The following is a 16,156-nucleotide window of genomic DNA, read 5'->3' on the forward strand; positions in this document are numbered from 1 at the left end:
ACTGAACGCCAGCGGTGACACAGTTCCCCTCACCCCGAGTGCTATTCGTCTTTATGCGCTCTGTTAAAACAGACTACACTTTCTGAAAAAAAAGACAAGAAAAAGAACAGCTGCGGGTCTACAAGAAAATGGCCGCCGAGGTTCAGGCTTCCTGTCTCAGTATAGACAAACTGGGATCCTGGCGGCCATTTTGTTGTAGCTCAACGATGAGAGCTCTGGAGAGAGTGCTGTAGTGTATGTGGAGAGTGTGTTCCCAGAGAAGAGGAGGTAATAATGTCTTATTATTATTATTATCATCTTATTATGAGAAAAGGAGGGGTCACCTGGTTGTCTAGGAGGGTGTCGGCACTGCAGTGGGGGCACCGGTATCGGCGTGAGGAGTCGTCGATGGAGCTTCTAAAGAGTAAGGCCAAGAATAGTGGACGGAAAGAGGTCCAAACCGCTTTGGCCTCAGCACCCGGATTTCAGAAACAGCGACACTAGTGGCTCCTTGTGGGGAGCCGTAACTTACTGGTTTTTCAAGTGAGGACAGGTACTCTAAAGTGAGTTTGTGAGGTCCTCCGCCATGTGTCTGGGTTCCTTTCTCCAACTGGTATTGATATACTGCTGGGTCCTGTATCCTCTGCCACATGCCATGGTTCCTTCCTTCAAACTGAGCCCTGTGTTCTCCACCATGGCACAAGGCGGGGGGCACAGCACTCAGGTTGGAGGAAGGAAACATGGCACGAGGCGGGGAACACAGGACTCAGGTTGGAGGAAGGAACCATGGGACGAGGCGGGGAACACAGGACTCAGGTTGGAGGAAGGAACCATGGGACGAGGCGGGGAACACAGGACTCAGGTTGGAGGAAGGAACTATGGCACATGGTGGGGAATGCAGGACTCCGGTTGAAGGAAGGAACCATGGTATGTGGCAGAAGATACAGGACTCAGGTTGGAGGAAGGAAACATGACACGAGGTGGGGAACACAGGACACAGGTTGGAGGAAGGAACCATGGGACGAGGTGGGGAACACAGGACTTAGGTTGGAGGAAGAAACTAGGGCACATGGTGGGGAATGCAGGACTCCAGTTGTAGGAAGGAACCATGGTATGTGGCAGAAGATACAGGACTCAGGTTGGAGAAAGAAACTATGGCATGTGGCGGGGGGGGGGGAAGCAGGACTCAGCTGTGATGTAGGGGTTGGGGGAAGAGACCATGGCACGTGGTGCGGAACACAGGGCTTAGGTTGGTGGAAGGAACCATGGAACCTGGTGGGGACACAGGATTTCGTAGTGACATAAGGATTGGAGGAAGGAACCATGGCACATGGTGGGGAACACAGTGCTCAGCAGTGATATAGGGGTCAGAGGAAGGAACCATGTCACATGGTGGGGGACACATGGCTCTGCAGTAATAATAGGGGTCATAGGAAGGAACCATGGCATTTGGTGGGAACACAGGACTCAGTAGTGACGTAGGACGTGGTGGATAGGATTGTGGTGCATGGTGGGGGACACGGCTCGGCACTGAAATAGGGGTTGGAGAGAGGAGCCATAGCATGTGGCAGGAAACAGCAGTGAGATAGGAGTCGGAGGAAGGAATCATTAAAAATGGTAAGGGACACAGGACTTAGCAGTGAAGGAGGGGTTAGAGGAAGAAACCATGGCACATGGTGGAGGACACAGGACTCAGCAGTGACAAAGGGGTCAGAGAATGAAACCATAGCACATGGTGGAGGACAAAGGACTTAGCAGTGAAGTAGGGATCAGAGGGAGTAAAACACAAGAGGGGTACACTAAACTCAGCAGTGCCGTAAGGGTCTGAGGATGAAATCATTGGATGTGGTAGGGGCCACAAGGCTTAGCAGGACTCAGTAGTGTCATACCTCTTCTCCTGCAGGGAACGGGCCATGGGAATTTTTTAAAGTTTCTACACTTTACTTTAGAAGCACTTTTCCATCTGAAGGGTGGGTGGATTCCAAACACAGTTTCCTGCCAGGTGGGCATATGCCAGCATCTCGGAGGACATTGTAGATGCCACTGACTTCATTTTCCTACTGGTGAAATAGGAGTTGTAGTCATTTCTCCGTAGGGAGTCAGAATGGCGTACCCCGTTCCAGGAATGTTTAGCAACAAGTAAAAGCTGAAATTGGTGTGGAGGAGTTTACGAGAAAAATGTTCGAGTTTCTGGGCCCCCTTCTTTGTACAAAGACTACATGACCGAATGCTTTGTCACATGACTGGCTCTTGTGATTTGTGCTGCAGAGGTATTTCAGAACTGTATATGACCTTCAGGAAAGGTGGTTGGTCTGGGCAGTTGGGTGAAGTTCTTTTTTGGTGACAGGTCTACTTTACACCCATCAGCTTTCTATCTTCCCTTTAGGTGTGGCGGCACCCAGAATTTCATTGGATTCAGTCTGCTATATTCTTACTTGGAACATCAGACAAAGAAGGACCTCATTCTGAGAAATGCAGAGAACTCAAGTGGGAACTCCGACCAAAGAACTTGATCAGAAGAACAAATGTCTGACATCCCAGGAGACACTACATATAATGGGTACATCTGGCATTAAGGAGGAGCCATGCTCACCTGGAAGGCATCACCCCCACCCTGACCTCCTTACACTCACCAATCATGCACAGCTTCCATCTATGCATATTAAGGAGGAACCCTGCTCAGGTGAGGAACATCTCCCCCATTCTGACATCTCCACCTCCACCAATCATACACGGCTTCCACCATCGTATATTAAGAAGGAACTCCTCTTACATGAAGACTCCCTCCCCTGTGGTGACACTTGCCTTAGAACAGACAATTTGCAGTATATAACTGTTTGTGTTAAGGATGAATTTTCTGACAAAAATCTCCAGCACCTTGACTGTCCCCCCCCCGCACAGTCTATATCCACGTACATAAAGGAGGGACACTTTTCATGTGAAGACCATCTCCCCCATCCTGACTCCTTCACACATCATACACAACCTCTTCCCACCCCAATTAAGGAGGAACCCTTCTTATGTGAGGACCATCTCCCCCATCCTGACCTCTCCACACATCATACACAGCCTCTTCCCACCCCAATTAAGGAGGAACCCTTCCTATGTGAGGAACATCTCCCCCATCCTGACCTCTCCGCACATCATACACAACCTCTTCCCACCCCAGTTAAGGAGGAACCCTTCCTTTGTGAGGAACATCTCCCCCATCCTGACTTCTCCGCACATCATACACAGCCTCTTCCCACCCCAATTAAGGAGGAACCCTTCCTTTGTGAGGACCATCTCCCCCATCCTGACCTCTCTGCACATCATACACAACCTCTTCCCACCCCAATTAAGGAGGAACCCTTCCTTTGTGAGGATAATCTCTCCCATCCTGACCTCTCCACATATCATACACAACTTCTTCCTACCCTAATTAAAGAGGAACTCCTCTTGTGTGAGGACCATCTCCCCCATCCTGACCTTTCCACACATCATACACAACTTCTTCCGTCTCTTATTAAAGAGGAACCCCTCTCATGTGAGGGCCATCTCCCACACCCTGAGCCCTCTCCATATCACACACAGCCTCCATCTCCTCATATTAAGGAGGAACCCCCCTCAAATGAAAAAGAACACTCCCTTGCACATGCTGACACCTCCGTCAGAGCTGACAACCTGCAATATGTAACTGTTTGTGTTAAGGAAGAATCTGTTGAGCAGGAACTCTGTCACCCTGGCTGTCCACCCATCACACAAGCTATAACCACGTACGTTAAGGAGGAGCCCCTCTCATGTGTAGAACATCTGTCACACATTGACTTTGCTGCTAAAAAGGAGATGCAGAGTGTTCTGCCAGCTGAACGTCACCAACTGCCTTCTAAAAACATGGCAGGAGGTCCTGATGGGAAGTCACGTTTGGCTCTTGGTGGACAATCTCCCACTCTCGCTGAAGGGCCAAATGATCGTGCGACCACGAAGAAACAGTTGGAATGTACGGAATGTGGGAAATTTTTCCAGAGGAAGTACCAACTGGTGGAGCACCAGAGGCGGCACTCGGGGGAGCGACCTTACCAGTGCACCGAGTGTGGCAAAGGCTTTGTCAGGAGGAGCCACCTTCAGACGCACTTTAAGAACCATTCCGGGGAGAAACCTTTCCAGTGCCCTGAGTGCGGCAAACAATTTATCCAGAACTCTGAACTCTCCGCCCATTTACGAAGGCACCGGGGGGAGAGGCCGTTCCCTTGTCCAGAGTGCGGGAAGTGCTTCGCCGCCAACTCCCACCTCGTCACACACTTGCGGACCCACACGGGCGAGAAGCCGTTCGGGTGCTCAGAGTGTGGGGCCTGCTTCCGAACCAACGGGCACCTCAGCCAGCACAAGAGGATCCACGCCGGAGACAAACCCTTCAAGTGCTCTGAGTGCGGCAAAGGCTTCCTGTGGAAAGGGCAACTTGACCTCCATCAGAGGAGCCACACGGGGGACAGGCCCTATGAGTGCCCCGACTGTGGGAAACGCTTCGCCGCCAAGTACAAGCTGGACGCCCATCAACGATCGCACACCGACGAGGCACTGAGGTGCGTGCACTGTGGGAAGGCCTGTCGGGATAAGGACACCTTAATCGTCCACGAGAGAGTCCACACGGGGGAGAAGCCCTTCGGATGCCTGGAGTGCGAAAAGTGCTTTTCCAGCAATGCACTCCTGATGTTACACCAAAGAGTTCACACCGGAGAAAAACCATATCAGTGCCCCGAGTGTGGCAGGAACTTTGCCCAGAATTCCAGCCTACGCCGCCATCTTGCTGTACACAGAAGGAGAACGCAGGAACTGAATTCCATGCAGATTTTATCTTCCTGATGAAGGCGGTCCTCTGATCGCCGATAATTCATCTGGGCCAACATGGAGCTTACACAAGGACTAGTCCTAATGCTCCTGCAGGCAAAGGGGGGCCATGGAGAAGATGAAGAACCAGGGGTTGGGGGGCCCAATCAAGTGAACCTGTCACATTGCCTTAGGTGGGCCAAGAGACAGGTTAAGGCGGGATATAATGACCTTGTCATAGATCCATAAATGGCCCAACATAACATCCAGAGGAAAGCTATGCCCAAAAAAAAGACAGGGGGCCAGGGCTAATCACCAGAATTGCCTTCGGCCTCTTTCCCGACCGGTGTGGGTATAGGGGATTGGGTAAGCAAGCATGGGCCAACAGTCAGGGTACTTCATACTGACACAGACTGCTAATGAGGGGGGTTATTAATGCTCCCGCAAACATCAATGCTGTTATTGTAGAGATATTGTTGTATCCACTGACAACAATACTAGGGGTTATTTGTGTACTGACACCAATGCTGGCAGTTATTATTGCTTCCACTGACACCAATGCTGAGGGTATTATTCCTTCCACTGACACCAATGCTGGGGGTTATTATTACTTCCAATGACACCAATACGGGGGTTATTATTGCTTCAATGACACCAGTGGTAGGGGTTATTATTGCTTCCACTGACACCAGTGCAGGGGGTTATTATTTGCTTCCAATGACACCAATACTGGGGTTATTATTGTGTCCAATGACACCAGTGGCAGAGGTTATTATTGCTTCCACTGACACCAGTACTGGTGGGTATTAATACTTCCACTGACACCAATACTGGAGGTTATTATTGCTTCCAATGACAGCAGTTCCAGGTTTTATTATTCTGTGCTCTGACACCAATGCTGGGGTTGTTATTGTGTGGACTGACACCAATACTGGGGTTATTATTGTGTGCAATGATGGGTGCTATTATTGCTATCACTGACACCAGTGCTTAGGGTTGTTATTGCATCCACTGACACCAATGTTGATGGTTATTATTACTGACAGTATTTCGAGGGTTATTATTTTGTCCACTGACACCAGTGCAGGGGGTTGTTATTACTTCCACTGACACCAGTTCTGGTGGCTATTATTACTTCCACTGACACCAGTGCTGGTGGTTATTGCTTCCACTGACACCAATGCTGGGGATTATTATTGCTTCCAATGACAGCAGTTCTTGTGGTTATTATTACTTCCACTGACACCAATGCTGGAGATTATTATTTCTTCCAATGACACCAGTGCTGGGGGTTATTATTGCACCCACTGACACCAATACTGGGGGTTATTATTGCTTCCAATGACAGCAATTCCGGGTTTTATTATTCTGTGCACTGACACCAATGCTGGGGTTGTTATTGTGTGCAATTGCTATCACTGACACCAGTGCTTAGGGTTGTTTTGCATCCACTGACACCAATGTTGAGGGTTATTATTACTGACTGTAACTCGAGGGTTATTATTGTGTCCACTTACACCAGTGCTGGGGGTTATTATTGTTGACACCACAGCGAGTGGTTACTTTTGTGTCAGCTGACACCAATGCTGGAGGTTATTACTGACACAATGCTGATAATTTTACTCACACCTCTCTTCAGTGTAGTCCCAGGCCCTTCCATGTGTAGATCAGGGGTCTCCAAACTTTCTATGCAAAGGGCCACTTTACTCTCCTTCAGGCTTTAGGGGGGCCAGACTGTGACCAGTGGGAGACGAATTGCACCATGATTTTACTGAAGGAATAGTGCCCCATCATTGGTATCAGTGGGAGGAATAGTGCCCCATCATTGGCATTAGTGGGAGGAATAGTGCCCCATCATTCGTGTCAGTGGGAGGAATAGTATCCCATCATTGCTGTCACTGGAAGGAATAGTGCCCCATCATTGGTGTCATTGGAAGGAATAGTGTCCCATCATTGGTGTCAGTGGGAGGAATAGTGCCCCATCATTGGTGTCAGTGGGAGGAATAGTGCCCCATCATTGGTGTCAGTGGGAGGAATAGTGCCCCATCATTGGTGTCAGTGGGAGGAATAGTGCCCCATCATTGGTATCAGTGGAAAGAATAATGCCCCATCATTGGTGTCAGTGGGAGGAACAATTCCCATCATTGGTGTCAGTGGGAGGAATAGTTCCCCATTTGATGGTATCAAGTGAGAGGAATAGTGTCCCATCATTGGTGTCACTGGAAGGAATAGTACCCCATCATTGGTGTCATTGGAAGGCCCCATTGATGGTATCGGTGGGAGGAAAAGTATTCCACCATTGGCGTCAACGGGAGGCATAGTGTCCAATTATTAGTGTCAATGGGAGGAATAGTTTCCCATTGATGGTATCAAGGGAGAGGAATAGTGCCCCATCATTGGTGTCACTGAAAGGAATAGTTTGCCGTCAGTGGGAGGAATAGTGCCCATCATTGGTGTCAGTGGGAGGAATAGTGCCCATCATTGGTGTCAGTGGGAGGAATAATGCCCATCATTGGTGTCAGTGGGAGGAATAATGCCCATTATTGGTGTCAGTGGGAGGAATAATGCCCATCATTGGTGTCAGTGGAAGGAATAGTTCCCCATTGGATGGTATCAAGTGAGAGGAATAGTGCCCCATCATTGGTGTCAGTGGGAGGAAGAGTGCCCCATCCTTGGTGTCAGTGGGAGGCAAGGTGTTAAATTAAATAATCTCATGGTGGTGCCCCCCTCTTTTACAAAAGATGATTGTTAATACAGTTTTATTAAATATATTACAGGAGGCCGGCATACTTTCCATTTGTTGTGAAGTGTTGTTCTGTCAAATGGCCCCTAGGCTGCCCACACAGGTGCCTGACAGCCCAACTCCAGGATATTCACAAATTAAATGCTACTGGCAGCCAACTGGTTAAATGGGACATTATGTAATGTCATGGCGGATCACCCTTTCCTTTACAAGAGATGATTGTTAATAAAGTTTTAACCACTTCAGTACCGGACACTTTCACCCCCTCCCTGCCCAGGACAATTTTCAGATTTCAGCTCTGTCACCCAGGAGAGCAATTGGGAGGCAGTTGTCACCTTACAACAGGAAGTGACCGAATAAGGACCTTCCTGCTATGGCAGGATCACCAAGGATTATATTAATGAAGGCTTCAGAAATTAAAAGACTGAAAATAATTTTCGGCAAGATGCTAATATGTTAAAGTGTCTGAGTGAAAGTTAAAAAAAAATAATAAAAAGTAAACATACATCTCTGCAATACATGAACAGCTCCCTATGTTTTATCCCTACGAAGTACAGAAAAATGCCTGCTGATCTGCCTGAAATCCAGTGAGCTCCTTACTTGCTGTAGTGAGTTGACAACGCTGTCTCTGCTTCACTAAAAATCCAAGCAGTGTTGTCACCCAGCCTGGTTCTCTTTGTATTATGACCCCCGGGAGGAAGGAGGATCCCAGGTTCTCCTTGTATTATGACCCCCGGGAAGAAGGAGGATCCCAGGTGGTTCTTGTATTATGACCCCCGGGAGGAAGGAGGATCCCCAGGTTCTCCTTGTATTATGACCACCAGGAGGGAATAGGATCCCTATGTTCCCCGTGTAATATGACCTCCAGGAGGGGGGAGGATCCGCAGGTACTCCTTGTATTATGATTCCCAGGAGGGAGGAGGATCCCCAGGTACACCTTGTATTATGACCCCCAGGTTCTCTTTGTATTATGACCCCCAGGAGGGAGAAGGGTCCATATGTTCTGCTTGTATTGTGACCCCCAGGAGGAATGAGGATCCCTAGGGTCTCCTTGTATTATGACCCCCGGGAGAAAGGAGGATCCCCATGTTCTGCTTATATTATGGCCACCAGCAGGGGGAAGGATCTGAAGGTACTCCTTGTATTATGATTTCCAGGAGGGAGGAGGATTCCCAGGTACTCCTTGTATTATGACCCCCAAGAGGGAGAAGGATCCCCATGTTCTGCTTGTATTATGACCCCCAGGAAGAAAGAGGATCCCCAGGGTCTCCTTGTATTATGACCCCCAGGAGGGAAGAGGATCCCCGTTTTCCCCCGGGTATTATGACCTCCAGGAGGGAGGAGGATCCCCAGGTTCTCTTTGTATTATGATCCCCAGAAGGGAGGAGGATCTGCAGGTTCTCCTTATAGTATAACCCCCAGGAGAGAGATCCCCAGGTACTCCTATTATGACCCCCAGGAGGGCAGAGGATCCCCAGGTTCTCCTTGTATTGATGATTCCAAGGACTGACAACACTGCTTGGGATCTCAGTACAGCAGAGGCGGTATTGCCAGTTCATACAGGAAGTTAGAAGCTCGCTTGTCAGCTTAAGAGAGAAGTGCTGCTTGCTGGGAAGTCTTTGCCTTTCTTGGCCATACGATAACCAAATGAAACTAGTTTGACTCTATGGTGTGAAGCCTAACCCCTCTGCGCTGAGTATCAAACAGGTGCGTGGGCCTTGAGGCCTTATATTTGCCTACGCAAATGTAAATAAACTTTTGCCTATAGCCTGCTCCCTGCACCCTTTCGGCACAGTTACCGACACCTAACGGAAAGTTCCTGATCCCTACTTGCAGTACTTCAGTACTAATATCTACTGTTTTGTCCAATATACAATATTCTCCATCTTTAAGCCCTGATTAATGGGGCATTAACAAAACTCCCGAAACGTGTTGGCTTAAACCTTTATGCTCATTCACAATGGAGTAGATGTATTCATGGACAATTAATTCCTGGGGTCGCACGTTCATTTCATATCCATATCATATCCAGATTTTATAGCAGCTGGTGTCCCCACTAGGGAGATGTCTTACCACTTCCTGTTCCCCTGTCAATGTGATGGAAGGTGAGGCTGACTTTCACCATTGGGGACACAGCAATAAAATATTGATACACCATTTAACCTTCTCCACTCAAAACAAAAATGCTTTTTGCTGGAGTTGGGTTTTATGGCGATTCCACAGCAGCAAGTGAAGAAGTCTGCTGTGATCATGTGACCAGTCTTGGTGTTATGAGTAGAAAACCTGCTGGGAGCAGCAATGAGCCAATCACATGTGCCGAAAACGGGGCTTCAGAGAATGTACTGCAGACAGACAGACATAAAAATAATGTTTTTAATAAAGTAGTCACTGTATATGATGTAACAACATTTTAACATTTTCCTTCAATGAAGGATTCAAGAGCCTATTTATCCCAATCTTGGGTCCAGTAGGCACTTATGTGACCTTCTCTTCCCGTTGTAAACCAAAAAAGTTCCAAAAATGTAGGGGTCAGGTGTCCTTTGTATACACAGGCATTGACCCAGCTCTTGGGAACCGTCCAAGACAAGTCACGAAGTCATTCCTTTGAAAGGCAAGGCAGCTCTTGCAAATCATTTCTACAGGTGGCCCGTTTCACGTGCATCGATAAAGCCATCTTGCTTGAGAAGAACCTCATACACTTGGTAAAGGAGAATGTCTTATCTCTGGAGTGGACTCCCTGTTACCTCATGAGGTCTGATTTATTCAGAAACCGTTTGAGGCACTCTGAACAGAACAAGGGTTTCTCCTTGATCCTTGAGTAGGCAGCTTGGTGCCAGATAAGGTTGGACATCTAACTGAACCGCCGAACACCATCAGAGCAAGAATAGGGCCGCTCTCCGCTGTGGGTTTTCATGTGCCAAATCAGACCAGAGTTTCTGGTGAATGTCTTATCGCACTCACAGTAGGAATAAGGTTTCTCCGCTAAGTGGACCTGGTTGTGCTTCACCAGGTTGGACTTAGTGCTGGAAGACTTTCCGTACTTCTTTGTAGTAATATCTCAAATTTACTGGTGAAACACTTCCTGCACTCTAAGCAAGAGAAAGTCTTCCCATCTGAGTGGATTTGGAGATGCTTGTTAACGGCTTTGGTGCTGCTGTAAAGCTTCCCAAACTCTAGACAAGAGTTTGGCTTCTCTACTGATTGAGCCCGGTTGCTGTTGGTGGCCACCAACCTTTCTGTGTATGGTACATAATCTGTTGGAATTTCTACCAGTGTATCTTTATCATCACTGACCATAATGGTTTCCTCCTCCCAGGAATCGACCTTTATTGTCATATTATCGGCAGATGCAGAAATACCATGGTGTACAATGTGTCCTTCTCTTGAGAGGGGATCCTCCTTAATAAAGGATGTACTCTGCATATCCTTTCCTGGTTCAGAATCATCACCTTGGAGGTCTTCTTCCTCTTGTATTTTAACGGCTAGGTACTGAACACGGTTTATAGAGCTAGAAATATCAAAGGGGGTTGATGATCTTCTTCACACTTCTCTTTCAAAGAAGTAGATGTGTTTTGGGTAGGGCCTGTTGGACTGGAGACATCAAGGCATGGACAAAGTTCTATGCATGAAGTTGATGTCTCACCAATATTCTTGGTAAGGCAGGCCATGTGTGGTCCCTCTGCTAAGGTGGGTTTGACAGATGTGGAATTGATGGAAAAACTGTGTTCCTTCATATGATCCAGTGAGGGAGAAATAGCAGGCCTAGATCCACCAGGGAACAACTCTGCTGAGAAGATAACACAGTCATGAAAGGATGGAGGAAGGCAGATACAGTAAGTGTATATATTATTAGAGAAGGAAAGGTCAAAAGATTTCAGGTATGGTCTACCAACAGATAGCTGAAATTTTAGAAGGCCTTGTTGCGTTTCCAACCTTCATTACCGAGAAGGATCTCCTCTTGGAGTGCAGGAATATGTCAGCATGAACCTATAGATTAGCTAAGGTCAACTGAAAAACTAGATTACCAGAACATTAAATACAGATGATAAACCCAGCAAGGGCAATGAGATTTTTTTTTCATACCTTTTACTGTGATGGAATGAAGGTTCTTCATAGAGACTTCTCCTCTCTGATCCTTCTGGCCTCCTAGAGAGTTCAAATCCTGAAAGTGGTAATAGATACCGGCACTTTTTCAGAACCTAATACACTCACTGATACATCCCCTGTCTGTTACTGGATATCCCATAATTTCCATCTGTTCACCTCTCCTGTCAGTTCCATAATGATCTTCTGGGTGACTTCTAGTATCTGCTACTCGATGCTCCTCTGTCAGGTGTCAATGTGGGCGGTGGAGGCATTGTGATGGTACTCTGAGTCCTGTTAAGTTCACCTATTTTAGTTTTCTTCACCATCACGTATTCCTAAGAAACAAGAGAAACCATCATACATGTTTAGAATCCTCCTCACCTTCCTGGTCAGGTCTGTCTTTTACTTATAGAAAGAAGAATCATGTCATGTGACCTCCCAGAATCATCCTCACCTCTCTGGTCAGGTCTGTTTTATTAATAGAGATGAGAGCGACGTCATGTGAGGTCCAGTATCCTCTCAGTTTTTCTGTCTTCATCCATCATCAGGAACTTGGTCACATGATGATTGGAAGCCATTCTCTGCCATAACCATGTTTCACACGACTATGGGGCTTGATCTGGGACCAATGGACAAATGAAGATCTAGCTGGCAATTGAACAGTGCAGTGGCGGGCATGACCTAGGATGGAACAGAGATGGAAGATGATGGTGCACATCTAGATTTTCCTTCATAATATCAGTAGACTTAACTCAAGTTCCATCATCTCACCCATTTCACCCCAGTCCCAAAGCAATGACCGGGAGTAGATTGGGACAAAATATATAACCTTATCATAAATTTGTTAAAGCTGATATATATATATATATATATATACAGGTGAAACTAGAAAAAATAGAATATCGTGCAAAAGTTCATTTATTTCAGTAATGCAACTTAAAAGGTGAAACTAATATATGAGATAGACTCATTACATGCATATATACTAATATATGAGATAGACACATGAACATCAAGGCTTTTGGAGATACTTTTGTAACCCTTTCCAGCTTCATGCAAGTCAACAATTCTTGATCGTAGGTCTTCTGAGAGCTCTTTTCTACGAGGCATGGTTCACATCAGACAGTGCTTCTTGAAACCAATAAACCCAAAACAGGTGTGTTTTTTAAGGGCAGGACAGCTGTCAGCAACACATCCAATATCATCACACTGATTGGAGTCAAGGTTGGCTCACTCCTGGCTCCAATTAGCTCTGGGAGAAGTCATTAAGCTAGGGTCTCACATACTTTTTCCTCCCAGCACTGTGAATGTTTACATGTTATGTGCAATTAAACCATGGCAACATCTAATGTTTGTGTAGTATTATGTTCAGCAGACTGTGTTCTTCTATTGTTGTGACTTAGATGATGTTCAGAGCACATTTTATGCCCAATTCATGCAAAACTCCACGTAATCCCAAGGGGTACACATACTTTTTCTTGCAACTGTACATTCACCAGCCACTTTATTAGGTCCACCTGTTCAATTGCTTGGTAACACAAATTGCTAATTAGCCAATCACATGGCAGCAATTCGATGCATTTAGGCATCTAGACGTGGTGAAGATGACTTGCTGAAGTTCAAACCGAGCATCAGAATGGGGAAGAAAGGGGGTTTAAGTGACTTTGAACATGGTATGGTTGTTGGTGCCAGATGGACTGGCCTGAATATTTGAAAAACTGCTGATCTACTGGGATTTTCTCGCACAACCGTCTCTAGGGTTTACAGAGAATGTTCCAAAAAAAATAAAATACCCAGTGAGCGGCAGTTTTGTGGAAGAAAATGCCTTGTTGATGTCAGAACTCAGAGGAGAATGGGCAGACTGGTTCAAGATAATAGAAAGGCAACAGTAACTCAAATAACCACTTGTTACAACCAAGGTATGCAGAATACCATCTCTGAACGCACAACACGTCAACCTTGAAGCAGATGGGCTACAGCAGCAGAAGACCACACCAGGTGCCACTCCTGTCATCTAAGAACAGGAAATGGAGGCTACAATTTGCACATGCCCACCAAAATTGGACAATAGAAGATTGGAAAAAACGTTGCCTGGTCTGATGAGTCTGGATTTCAGCTGCAACCTTCTGATGGTAGGGTCAGAATTTGGTGTAAATAACATGAAATCATGGATCCATCCTGCCTTGTATCAACGGCTCAGGTTGGTGGTGTCATGGTGTGGTGGATCCATCCTGACTTGTATCAACGGCTCAGGCTGGTGGTGTCATGGTGTTAGGGACCCATCCTGCCTTGAATCAATGGTTCAGGCTGGTGGTGTCATGGTGTGGTGGATCCATCCTGCCATGTGTCAACGGTTCAGGCTGGTGGTGGTGGTGTCATGGTGTGGTGGACCCATCCTGCCTTGTATCAACGGCTCAGGCTGGTGTCATGGTGTGGTGGATCCATCCTGCCTTGTATCAACGGTTCAGGCTGATGGTGTACGGGAGATTTTCTTGGCACTAGCAAGGTGAACCTAATAAAGTGGCCGGTGAGTGTATGTCTTTTGGAGATCATGGAGAATCTACAACTCCGAAACAATTCAAAAACATTCCTACAACTGCTCCAATTTTATGCAAGGAAATGTATCCTCATAAAATGGCAACATCCACATCTCATCCCTTTCATATTGGATCTAAGTGGTTCTGCATGGACACCTGGATGAGAGAGCATAAAGGGATGATTTTAATGGATCCACCCACTGTTCTTAAATGAAGGATTATCTTATTTATGGGATATGGGACATGTGAACAGCATCTGTTCCAAGAAGGCTTTACTGTGCTTCGCACGGATTCCACTGAAGGACGTTGGGACTGTGTTAATCCATTCTTTTCATAACCTGTACGATTGTATGGTCTAGTTGGGAGCCAAGGCCTTTTCCATTGAAGCCATGGTTTCCATACGCTACATTGATGGTGCCCATAAAGCAATGATTTGCATAGTTCTTCAATCGCTTCTCTGCCTTTTGGCTAAGATCAAGTGTAATGCCTGTTTATCAGTGTCCAGTAAGAGGTGCTCCGCCATCATCCTAGACTTTGGGTTGGGATGGCTGGCTGTAAAGTATCCCTGCTAATATGATGGGCAGCCTGAGGGATCAGTCTTCCACGTGGGAAGCAATGCAAATCGAGTGCCCACCAAGTAAGGTAGGGGTAGGTAGAACTTTTCTAATGTGGGGGATTCCAAGGGATCTGGTGCCTCCTGGATTGAATTCTACCTCATCTGGCCAGGGGTTGGGGAGGCAGAGACCCTACGGTATTAAGTGTCCCCCTGGGAGAAGTGACCCCTGGGAGTGGTGCTCTTAGTAGGTTTGGGACCCCACTGTGAGGACAAGCAACTTCTTCAGGGGTGCCTTGAGGCTTCTTTAGGGGTGCCTTGGCAAAATGTCTAAAAACTGCCCAAAACTTGTATACAAGCCAGCGGGTGGGATAAGCCTTCCATTTAGTTACACAAAGCCACGGGTTTTCGTTGTGCACCATTACAACCTTCTAGCCGCCGGCGTCCTGACAACCAATGATCAGGAGCATGTCAGCTGCCTGCACAGCATCCTAATTTGACCCTCACCTGCCCCTTTCCGTCAGTGCTGGGTCACATTAGCTCTGTGATGGAGAAAAACTGAGGGAGAGGAGAAACACTAGAATACTAGTCAGTACCAGTGTGCAAAAGTGTATGTGCTTTGGAAGAATAAATCACCTCTAATATTGGGTGTCCTCTGTGTGTGGATGTTGCTGCGTTATATAAAACTATTGGAATAGTTTTTCACATTTTAGAACTGGGTGCCTCAAGACTGTCTGTAATTTTAAAGGGTGCCTCGGGACTGCCCATAATTTTGAGGTTGCCTCGGGACTGTCCGTAATTTTGGGACTGTCCATAATTTTTAAGGGTGCCTCGGGACTGTCCGTAATTTTAAAGGGTGCCTCGGGACTGTCCGTGATTTCTAAAGGGTGCCTCTGGACTGTCTGTAATTTTAAAGGGTGCCTTGGGACTGTCCGTAATTTTAAAGAGTGCCTCGGGACTGTCCGTAATTTTAAAGGGTGCCTCAAGACTGTCCGTATTTTCTAAAGGGTGCCTCGGGTCTGTCCGTAATTTTAAAGGGTGCCTTGGGACTGTCCCTAATTTTAAAGGGTGCCTCGGGACTGTCCCTAATTTTAAAGGGTGCCTCGGGACTGTCCATAATTTTAAAGGGTGCCTTGACTGAAAAAAGGTTGAGAAACACTGTGCTAAGGGGTGTATTAATGAAATAATTCACGCATCTATTCATCCATTATATGTAAATTCATCCTGTGTGAACAGGGCAAAATGGGGCTATATTATCTGCAGAGTGAAGGTTACTCATTAAAACGAAGTGTGAATGGGGAAAATACTGCATTATGGCCACTAAGTGGAGGTGAGGAACATACTTAACATGTAGTGGCCATAATGCAGATTTTCCCCATTCTTTCAACGAATAACATTCGACCTGCAAAGATTATAGGACATTCGATTTTGCCAAATTTATATGCTATGCAT

At 46.7% G+C, this 16,156-nt stretch overlaps 2 protein-coding genes across 2 annotated transcripts in view; both read left to right on the forward strand.

Annotated features, from left to right (window-relative positions):
- LOC149466095 (uncharacterized) overlaps positions 1 to 16,156 on the forward strand; it is a 129,815-nt gene that overhangs the window by 82,391 nt on the left and 31,268 nt on the right. The gene's annotated exons all lie outside the window — the stretch shown is intronic.
- Positions 183 to 8,044, forward strand: LOC149466097 (uncharacterized). The gene is made up of 2 exons (XM_089672751.1): positions 183 to 267; positions 2,366 to 8,044. The coding sequence occupies exon 2, from the start codon at positions 2,452 to 2,454 to the stop codon at positions 4,819 to 4,821; it is 2,370 nt and encodes a 789-aa protein (XP_089528877.1). The 5' UTR covers positions 183 to 267; positions 2,366 to 2,451; the 3' UTR covers positions 4,822 to 8,044.

The sequence above is a fragment of the Staurois parvus genome, unplaced genomic scaffold (assembly GCF_062004578.1).
Source record: "Staurois parvus isolate SC_StPar_1 unplaced genomic scaffold, SC_StPar_1.0 ptg000132l, whole genome shotgun sequence".
Lineage (NCBI taxonomy): Eukaryota > Metazoa > Chordata > Amphibia > Anura > Ranidae > Staurois > Staurois parvus.